Here is an 11,068-nt window from a genome sequence, read left to right as displayed (position 1 = left end):
AATTAGCGTGGTTTTGATCCCTTGGCCCCTATTACGGCTTCGTGCTGATGGTCTCTCATCTGCATCATTTGTCCTACCCTTGCCTTTTCTCTACTGACGATTTAATAAAGGGGTCTCTATAAAACACATTTGACTTTGGGATCTTCCCCTAGAATGAAGTCGACCATAAAACCTTTGTGGAGAATAAGCTTTATTTTTTTTAATGTGACAAAAATCATAAAAGTGATTTCAATTGGAAATAGAAAACACATAGATCAATCTATAAAGGTGTCTAACTTAAAACAAAGCAACAAACTAGAAATTAGCATTATATCTAAAAGCACCAAAATAGTGAAACCCAACCCACTGAGTCAACTCTGAATCACAGTGATCCTGGATAGGATGGAATAGAACTGCTCCCTAGTTTCTGAAACTGTAGATCTTTATGGGAACAGACGGCCTCATTTTTCTCCTGTGGAGCAGCTGATGGGTTTGAGCCACTGAGCTTGTGGTTAGCAGCCCAATGACTAATCCACAGGGCTAGCTACCAGGGCTCCTTAGCAAGAAATGCTCTACTATTTGTTGATTTCCCTGATCCAGGCCATCTATCAGACTGGTCTGATTGGATCAGAGCTGGCTTCAGAGGCCATGGTGTACCTTGCACTTCACAGAATCCAGTCACTTTTGTCAAAATATTTGTAGATTTCACCAAATTTCCATCAACTTTTTAGTGCATGGTGTTTCTAGCCTAAGTGGCATTTGAAAGGAAGAGATCGACATGAAATGAATTTCCAGTAGAGGGAAGAACATTGATTCCCAGTGCAGATGATGAATGGATAAGAGTTTCTGTCTTATCTCGGAACGAGGCATAACTTGAAAGGTGGTGGGGAATTGATGATCCCACTAGTAAGAGGCTTGAGGGGCAGGTCCTGAGGCGCAGTGACGGGCTTCAAGGAAAAGCTCTGCAGGATGGCGGTGAGGAAGAGGAAGAGCTCCATGCGGGCCAGGCTCTCTCCGACACAAGCTCGTTTCCCTGGAAAGAGGAAGCACCTCGGCAGCTCGCTTACGTAACACCATTGAGGACCTACCCAGAACCCCACATCTGCTAGAGGACAGTTAACCGGCAAAGCATCACAAATTGAAACCCTCTAAAGAAGTTTACACAACTTCATCCAGTGATTCCCCTTCTGAGAACTTCTCTGCAAGAAATGGAAATTCGTGTGAGGATGTCAGTTGCATCCATTGTGTATGATACTAATGAATTAGGTGAAGCCCGACATCCATGGATGGATGTAAGAAATTATGCATCCATTTCTGAAAGAATATGTTTACAACGGACAGTCGTTTAGTCATGGCATATTACTAAAAGCACTTTATCAAATAGATCAGGACTACATTTGCTTCTATAATATACATCTGTTGTATGCAGGAATAATTACTTGAAGTATACGTAGTAAAATAATGTTTATCTCCATAAGGTGAGAGGGCAGAACTTTCTTCTCTCTCTCTCTTCTGCATCTTCCATTATTTTTTTGTTGTATGGTTATAATTTCTGTAGCTCTAAATAAGAGGATTAAGGTGTGGGGGGGGGGAATCATCAACAGGGTACAAAGAATAACAAGGGGAAAGATTGTGTGCCACCAATCCTAAATTGGTTGACATGGCAATAGCGACAAGGAGCTACTCAGCTCTGGTCCAGAGGCAGCAGGGGTATGTGGGGCTCTGAAGTGTAGAGAGAAAGAAAGAAGATGAGGTGACCAAGGTCCCCTCCATGGCCTCGAGGTCTAAGAAACAGAAAACTCACACAGTTAGCCACTCTGTTTTGGGTAAGAAAGACGATTTTACAAAAAAAGGTCAATAAAGTTTGCAATGGCAGTTCCCTTGGTCATCTGGTAATACGTACCCTCTCCATTGGATTGACTTGTTATTTGTTAAACTGTCATTCTGTTCAATTGCCAAACCACAACCTAGTCCCTGGGTCATTTATCTGATCCCATTGGATGGAGGGGCACAGTGGTTATGAACTCAGCAGTCTTGCCTTGGGGAAAGGCTGAGGTTTTCTGCTCCTGTGAAGAGTTTCAATGTCTGAAACCCACAGGGGCAGTTCTAGTTTGTCCAATAGAGTCTCCATGGGTCAGTATTGACTCGATGACAGTGAGTGGTTTTATTGGTTAGAGACTTAAATGGCTCTATCTAAGTTTGGATGACAAGAGTTTGAAATGATTGACTTTGCAATCATCCAATGAGATGTAATGAATTCAGTGATCTAGAAATGGTCCACAGGGTCCATGTATGGTGTGGGGGGTTATTTGTACTTACCAAGGGAAAAGGGCACAAAGTAGTCTGATTTCATGAAGTTGCCGTTTTTATCCAAAAAATGGTTCGGGTCAAACTTCTCCGGATTAGAAAACTCCTTGTCATCAAACAAGACTGAAGACAGTACCGGAAATATAGTAGTGCCCTAGAAGCAAGAAATGCAGAATGGACAGGTATTTGATTTTACTTATCCTTGATTCAGAGACAAGCTTAAGATTCTTAACATAGTAGGTATAGGATGGGTGAGTTCTTTCAAACTTTTCTGGTGACTCACTGTCTTGAGTTATAGCTTACTTTATAGACACTATTGTATACATTTTATACATGATCTTACCTAATAATAAAAACCATTCTGTTATAAAAGAAAAATTAGTAAACTTTTTTGATCAAAATGGTGTGATTGAATTTAAGTCAGTCTTTGCTGAATCTCTAAGATTCCATGGTGTCCCTGTTGGGCAAGGGGTGGACCGTCAACCTAAAGGCCATGGTTTGAACTCACTAGGCACCCTGCCTGAGAAAGACTATCTGCTCCCATAAAAATCCCAGTCACACAAATGCTATATAGTTAGGATCTACTCTACTGAAGTAGTAGGAATGACGCTTATCCAACTGCCTCTCTGGGACCGTGTATATATTCTCCTTACAAGCTCCTGAGAGTGCATTAAGTGCTAAGTGCCATAAACCTGAGAAAGAGGTTTCTCCTCTGGTTAAGTTAAGGCCTTATGGAAATACGCTCTGGGGGAGGACATTTTGGCAGAGCTGTCTTTTGTACAAAGTCGATGGGAGGAATATTTCTTTTTTTTTTAATCATTTTATTGGGGGCTCGTACAATTCTTATCACAATCCATGCATACATCCGTTGTGTCAAGAACATATGTACATTTGTTGACATCATCATTCTCAAAACATTTGCCTTCTACTTGAGCCCTTAATATCTGCTGCTCATTTTCCCCCCTCCCTCCCTACTCCCCCCTACCTCATGAACCCTTCATCATTCATATATTATTATTATTTTGTCATATATTACACTGTCCAATGTCTCCCCCCGCCTCCTCTGCTGTCCCTCGCCCAAGGAGGAGGCTATACGTAGATTCTTGTAATCAGTTCCCCCTTTCTACCCCACATTCTCTCCACCCTCCAGGCATCGCCACGCTCACCACTGGTCCTGGAGGTGTCATCTGTCCTGGATTCCCTGTGTTTCCAGTTGCTATCTGTACCAATGTACATCCTCTGGTCTAGCCAGATTTGTAAGGTAGAATTGGGATCATGAGAGTTGGGGGGAGGAAGCATTTAAGAACTAGAGGAAAGTTATATGTTTCATTGTTGCTACCCTGCATCCTGCCTGGTTCATCTCCTCCCAACAATCCTTCAGTAAGGGGTGTCCGTTGACTAACATTGAGCTTTGAGTCTCCACTCTGAACTCACCCACCTTTTCAATGATATGTTTTTTTGATGCTTGATACCTGATCCCTTCGACAGCTCGTGGTCACACAGGCTGGTGTGTTTCTTCCATGTGGGCTTTGTTGCTTCTGAGCTAGATGGTCACTTGTGTATCTTTGAACCTTTAAGACCCAAGACGCTATATTTTTTGATAGCTTAGCACCATCAGCTTTCTTCACATTTGCTTATGCACATGTTTGTCTTCATATATAGTATCAGGGAGGTGGGCACCCACTGATATGGTTTTTAGCTCTTTGATGTCTGATAACTGGTCCCTTCTGCACCTTGTGGTCAGACAGGCTAGTTTTCTTCTTCCATGTGGGCTTTGGCTTCTCAGCTAGATGCCCACTTGTTTATCTTCAAGCCTTTAAGACCCCAGATGCTATCTTTTGATAGCCGAGCACCATTAGCTTTCTTCATCACATTTGCTTATAAACACATTTGTTTTCAGTGGTTGTATGAGAGGAATATTTCTTTGTGACAAAACTGTAATACAAGTAAGGATCTTGAGGCTAGCCTGATATGAACTTTCCTAGACCACTTAAACATTTATATTAATGTTTGCTTCATGAAATGAGCCCCTGGTGCCACAAGGAATCCTCACACGCTCTTGAGATGTCTCCTTATAGCTGTGTCAACCCTAACGCTAGCTCTAGCCCTTAACTGTTAATCCTTAACCCAGGTGTTATCACTTTAGCCCTAACCCAGACTTAAAGCTAAACCAAGCCCAAAGCTGAGCACTAACCCTAACCTAGCGCTAAAATAAATAAATAGCAACAACAAAAATAAATCTGTGTCAACTTCCACCAGGGATGCATTATGAACCCAATGAAAACTATAGCATATGATGAAGAATCCCTGTACGTCATTCCTAAAATCAACTACTGTATGATGCTGCCCCTTTAAGCGCATCGCCCAGTAGAAGCCCAGTCTGCATTCCTCACCCGTCCACAGGTGACCTCAAGGAAACCGCCAACTGTCTTTGTTTTGTGAACCGTGTCATCTGTGTGATAAAGTGTTCGTGGACGGCCTCAGTTCTCGACTGTGTAGACCGATGCCCTCCAAGTCGGGTGTGATCGCTCTGAGCACATTTCCATAGGCTGAGTGGATTCTTTTCTCCAGCCATGTAACACATGAAGCTGTCCATGGTCATGGGTAATAATCAACTGCTGGAGAGGAAGTGGAGTTTGCAACTCGCACGGTGTCCTGTGGTCGTTCTCGTCATTGCTGCCTCCCTTACAAAGAGCTCGATTTTATTCTTGCCTCAAATCCTCAAAGCTTACTTCGGGGGGAATTTCTTTTCTTCCTGGACTCAGGAGGGACAGAGAGACTTGGAGTTTTGACTCCGTTGGAATCCACTGAGTCACGTCCCGGAAACATTTTGTATGTGTGTGTGCCGAAACCCAGGAATGAAGCAGGAATCTTAAAGAACTAGGGGATAATTGTGTGGCTCCTCAGTGTCACACTGCATCCTGGATTTATCCTCTGTTCTGTGAGGCCCTTCTAAGAGGGACTGTCCAATTTTCTTGCTGGTGGACTTTGAGTCTCCACCATGTCCAGTTCCCTTCATATTCATTTGGATGTATGTTTTTTGAACTTGTGATACCTCTTCCCATCAATACCTCATGATCACACAGGTTGGTGTGCTTCCTCCATGTGGGCTTCATTACTTCCCTGCTAGATGGCTACTTGTTTAACCCCAAGCCTCTAAGACCCCAGACACTATAGCTTTTGATAGCCAGGCACCATAAGCTTTCTTCACCACAATTGCTTATGCACCCATTTGGTCTTCAGTGATCATGTTAGGAAGGTGAAGATCATACATTGCCACATTATTACAACAAACTATTCTTGTACAGAGGTAAGATTTAAGTAGAGGTCCAAAGTCCATCTGTTTCCTTGTTGCATTTACATATGTACATACACACATATATGTTTATACATAAATGCACATATACACATATATATTCAGTTTTGATTTTTTCCTCCCACCCTACTATTATGCTTGTATGTTGCTCACCTCTAAGCAATTCTTCTCAGATACAATTTGATTGACAGACATGCCCCCCAAAAGCCACACCCTCCTCACCGTTCATTTTAGAACTCTTACTATTCCCCTGGACCTGTAATTGTGGGCTCCCCACTCACCTCCCTGCCCCTTTCTCCCCTCCCATGCCCCTCAAGAAATGTTGGTCCAGCCACTGTCTCCTTAAGACTGCCCATCCTGCTTTCTTGTATAGATCAACACCAAAAACAAAAACAAAATAATAACAATCATAAGTAAAGAGAAAAACCAAACCAAAGCAAAAAAAAAAAAAAGACAAAGAAAAAACATCAACATACAGATATCCACCAGAGGAACAGGGGTCATGACCTAGGGCCATCTTCTTGTTGAAAACAGTTTCCCATAGGTCCCATGGAGCTTTCAATGTCCTTCATCGCACCATCATCCAAAGGTAGCAGGGTTTTGTTTTTTCTAGTGTTCCATAGATAATGGACAATTGTAATATGCATCTGAAGCAGTTGAAAACACCATGGCTTTTGGGTCAGGTGCACATGAGTCCTCAAAGTGACATCTCTGCTTTTCAACACTCTAAAGCAGCGGTTCTCAACCTGTGGGCCGCCACCCTTTGGGGGTCAAATGACCCTTTCACAGGGGTTGCCCAATTCATAACTGTAGCAAAATGACAGTGATGAAGTAGCAACAAAAATGATTTTATGGTTGGGGTCACCACAACATGAGGAACTGTATTAAAGGGTGGGGCATTAGGAAGATTGAGAGCCACTGCTTTAAAGCAGGTGCAGAAGATTGACCCAATATGCTGTATCATTTGATCTCTTGAGTGGTGTTCCCATGAGCATTGATTGTGGACTAATTGTGGATCCAAACAAGATGAAATCCTTGACAAATGCATGAATACTTTATATAAAAAGTGAAAAAGGTACAAATGACTATAGAGTAAAAATGAATTTCTTTCCCTTTTCTATACCCATAAAGACTTAAAGTCTTGGAAACTCACAGGGACAGTTCTACACTGTCCAATAAGGTTGCCATGAGTCAGAATCTACTTGAAGGCTGTGAGTTAGAAACCCTATTCAAAAAAATCAGAAAGCAACAAGTGTTGGAAGGGTTGTGGTGAGATAGGAACTGTCACTCACTGCTGGTGGACCTGTTCGTATGTATAGCCACTATGGACATGATTTGGCTGTATAAAAAATGGATAGAATTTGAGCTACCACACAACCCAGCAATCCGCCTTCTGGCCATATGCTCAGAAGAGGCAAGAAACAAACCATGGCCAGACATCTGTGCCCCAATGTTCATCGCGGTACAGTTCACAATTGGAAGGAGTTGGAAGCAACCCAAATTCCCATCAGCAGATGAAAGGATTAAACTGTGGTACATACATACAATGGAGTACTACGCATCTCTAAAAAGCAGTGATGAATGCATGAAGTACGTCACTTCATGGGAGGAACTGGAGGAAATTATGCTAACTGAAGTAAGCCAAGCATAAAAAGACAAGTACAACATGAGTCCACTGAGGTAAGCTTAAAAAAGAAATGCAAAAGGGGCATAGGGAAAAAGCTACTGTATACAAGCATTCCTGGGGTAAGGTCCAGGTAGTATGGCAGGGACCAGACCAAATCCATGGGTGCATATTGTAGCCAACTAAAAAGGAAAGGGGACAAAGGAAAAAAAAAGAGAGAATTGGGTAGCTGGTAGAACAGGGCACTGATCCATCCAAGGGGAGGGTATTGTTTATATTTCCACAGGGAAAGAGGGACCAGACTTCAACCCGGTGGTCCGAGATGTGAATGAAACATACTGGCATGAAGCAGGGAACCCATAGAGAGGTCTGAGGACCTGGCCCCAATCCCAACTACATGGACACCCACCCATCCCCCAAGAAGAATTCACTTCAGAGGACAGCACTGAAGCTACAGCGCAGGGAGAGGGACATGTATGATCAGAGCACAAGCAGTAAAGGAAGGGGGAGGAAGAGAGAGTGGAGCACACCCTGGCCCACCAAGCCTTGAGGACGATATCCCTGCTCAGAGCAGCCAATGCACAAAGAGGGCCATATGGCTGACCCCACTAGGAGACATGACATCCCTCACTGACCCATAGCCCTACAGGGGACAACACTGGAGTCACAGTGTCGGAATTGTGCCTGATCTGACCCCATCCCCACGGAGGCAAAACACTAAGGGCATGCAACAGAACAGCAAGGGGAACAGAGCAAGGAAGTCCCCAGATGAGGGTGTAGCATCCCATCAGACTCTACTGGAAAACACTCCTAAAGGTCAACAAACAGACTGAACTCTTTACAGGCTTTTCTCTTTTTTGTCATTGGTTTTTTAGTTTTCTTTTGTTGCTTTGTTTTGCTCTGTCTTGTTTTCTGTGGATATTATTAACTCTGCAGGTCTATGTAGATAAGATAGGTGGATGAACAGTCTGGAGGAGAAAACAAAGGGTCTGATGGTTCCAGCAGGACATGGGAAAGGGGGAGGTTGGAAAATGGAAGTGGTGTTAACAAAACCAAGGACAAGGGAATAACAAGTGATCTAAAAGTAGTGGGAAGGAGGGTGTAAGAGGCCTGATAGGGATTGATCAATGACAATGTAACTGAGAGGAATCACTGAAACCCAAATGAAGGCTGAGCATGATAGTGGGACAAGAGGAAAGTCAAAGGAAATAGAGGAAAGCACTAGGAGGCAAAGGGCATTTATAGAGGTCTAAATACAGGCATGTACATATGTGACTATATTTACATGATGATAGGGAAATAGATCTATGTGAATATATTTCTAGGTTTAGTTAAGGTAGCAGACGGACATTGGGTCTATACTTGAGTACTCCCTCAAGGCAAGAACACTTTGTTCTATTAAATTGGCATTCCATGATTCTCACCTTTGGACACAATCACTGAAGACAAAGCAGGTGCATAAGCAAATGTGGTGAAGAAAGCTGAAGGTGCCTGGCTATCAAAAGATATAGTGTCTGGGGTCCTAAAGGCTTGAAGGTAAACAAGCGGCCATCTAGCTCAGAAGCAACAAAGCCCACATGGAAGCAGCACACCAGCCTGTGTGATCATGGGTGTCGAAGGGATCAGGGATCAGGCATCAAAGAACACACAATCATATCAGTGTGAATGAGAGGCAGTGCAGATTGGGGACGCAAAGCTCATCTGTAGGCAACTGGACACCCCCCGACAGAAGGTTTGCAGGGAGGCGACGAGCCAGTCAGGGTGCAGTGTAGCAACAATGGAACACACAACTTTCTTCTAGTTCTTAAATCCTCCCCCCAACACTATCATGATCTCAAATTCTACCTTATAAATCTGGCTAGACCAGAGGATGTACATTGGTACAGCTAGGAACTGGAAACACGGGGAATCCAGGACAACTGATCCCTTCAGGACCAGTGATGAGAGTGGCGATACTGGGAAGGTGGAGGGAGGGTGAGGTGGAAAGGGGGAACTGATTACAAGGATCTACGTAGAATCCCTTCCCTGGGGGACGGACAACAGAAAAGTGGGTAAAGGGAGACGTCAGACAGTGTAAGGTGTGACAAAATAGTAGTAATTTATAAATTATCAAGGGCTTATGAGGGAGGCGAGAAGAGGGAGAGAGGGGAAACACCAGGAGCTGATACCAAGGGCTCAAGCAGAACACAAATGTTTTGAGAATGATGAGGGCAACAAATGTATACATGTGCTTGACACAATGGATGCCTTGATGGGTTGTGATAAGAGTTGTATGAGCCTCCAATACAATGATTTTATTTCAAGATTCCCTCCTTGGAGACGACACAATTTATACACTTTGTTTCATTTCATTCATTGCAATCTCTCATTTCCACACACTTAAAAGCTGTTTGTAATTCTTTCATCGAATTTTCACATTCTGGCCTTTGTACTTTCAGTGTTGGGGGTTGGGTTTTGCTCATGCCAACAGTGCCTGGGTCACCATGAGCTGGCAGCATCTCGGTGGCACACAGCAGTGGCTTTAGATGCTCATCTGGTTCCTCTGCCCCGAGTCCTTGGCTCTTGTGCATTACATGGCATTTCCCCTCAATTTGCCAGTTATCTTTTGACCTTGTGTCTTTGGGTAGATTTTTGTCTTATGTGCATGTAATTAAATTTATCCGTTCTTAAATTGGTCATCTCTTGTCCGCTCCCACCTCTGCCCCCTTTGGTCAATGTCAGGAAGGCTTTTGTCTTCTGACAGTCTCAACAACAACACAACATATTTCCCTTTAACTCAGTACGTTTATAGTTTAAGATTCAGCATGCGCACATCTGAGTCACCTGTAAGCTAGGAAGAGGGGTCTGTCCCTTTGTGAAGCTGTGAGAGCCGGCACTCCGTGGGGTGGGGGTGGGGGCTTGTGTTTTCAGGTGTCAGAAGTTTTCAGTCTTTCCCAGGGTGCATTTGAACACTTCTATGTGTGAGTGGGAATTATTCTTCATTTTCTTACAATTTTCTCCCTCATGCATGTTCTGGCTTACTTATGTAGGTTTGCCTGTATTTATTTCCAACTCCACTGGGAGTTTGCCAATATCTCTTAAGTAATCGAGTCCCAGCAAGGTGTAAACAGTGACAACACTGGGCTCTTGCATGAAGACTGGCGTCTGTCCCCGGTACCTCAGAAGAAAGGCTTGGTGCTCAGCTTCAAAAGATACCGGCCAAGTGGGGTGGCCTTGAGGGTAACTGCTTTGGTGCTTACCGAATAATTCAGATTTCCCTTCCTGGGTAAAAGGAAAAAGGACATCTTTATCATGTCCTATGATCCCATGTGTATGTAGCTTTGTTTCTTAGGCCCGTCATCATTGATCTGCCTATCCAAGGAGCTGTATGTCACTGCCTTAATTTGACTATGGCTTTAGAGTATGTTTCAATGTTCGGCAGGAACTACTCCTGAGATTCTTTATTTCTCAGTGTTCCATATCAGATTTGGGATCTGTTCGTCTAGTACTAAGGAAAAATATCGGGTTGATGTTTGGATTTAGATCTCATTATGTACATAGATTGACTTATTTATAATGTTTGTTATCTCTTAGTAAAAGTTTAGTTTTCTTTCTTTAAATCAATCTCGTGAATCACTTGTTTGTTCCTAAGTGTTTTACCTTCTTTGTTGTTTTGAGTCATGAAAAACTTTCATTATCTCTTTTAAATGATTTTGTATTTTAGAGAGTAACCATCGTTTTTTTGCAAACATGATTGGTACCCAATTATTATCATCATTTTTGCAATGGCATTTCTTTTAATTCTCTTACGTTTTCCAAGTGCTATTTTATGACCTGCAAGTCGGCCACCTTTAAATCGTTTT

The 11,068-nt window shown here is 43.0% G+C and overlaps 1 protein-coding gene across 1 annotated transcript in view; it reads right to left on the bottom strand.

The window, feature by feature from the left end:
• Nucleotides 1–830: 830 nt before the first annotated feature.
• The window catches only part of LOC142428889 (cytochrome P450 2C23-like), a 39,255-nt gene continuing 29,017 nt past the window's right edge, over nucleotides 831–11,068 (bottom strand). Inside the window, exons 8-9 of the mRNA XM_075533784.1 lie at nucleotides 2,299–2,440; nucleotides 831–1,012 (exon numbers count right to left, since the gene is read on the bottom strand). Of these exons, the coding sequence (XP_075389899.1) occupies nucleotides 831–1,012; nucleotides 2,299–2,440 (324 nt within the window). The remainder of the gene's footprint in view (nucleotides 1,013–2,298; nucleotides 2,441–11,068) is intronic.

This window comes from Tenrec ecaudatus, chromosome 16 (assembly GCF_050624435.1).
Source record: "Tenrec ecaudatus isolate mTenEca1 chromosome 16, mTenEca1.hap1, whole genome shotgun sequence".
NCBI classification, from domain to species: Eukaryota; Metazoa; Chordata; class Mammalia; order Afrosoricida; family Tenrecidae; genus Tenrec; species Tenrec ecaudatus.
The sequence above is the reverse complement of the archived record's forward strand: the minus strand, read 5'-3'. Positions and strand labels throughout refer to the sequence as shown.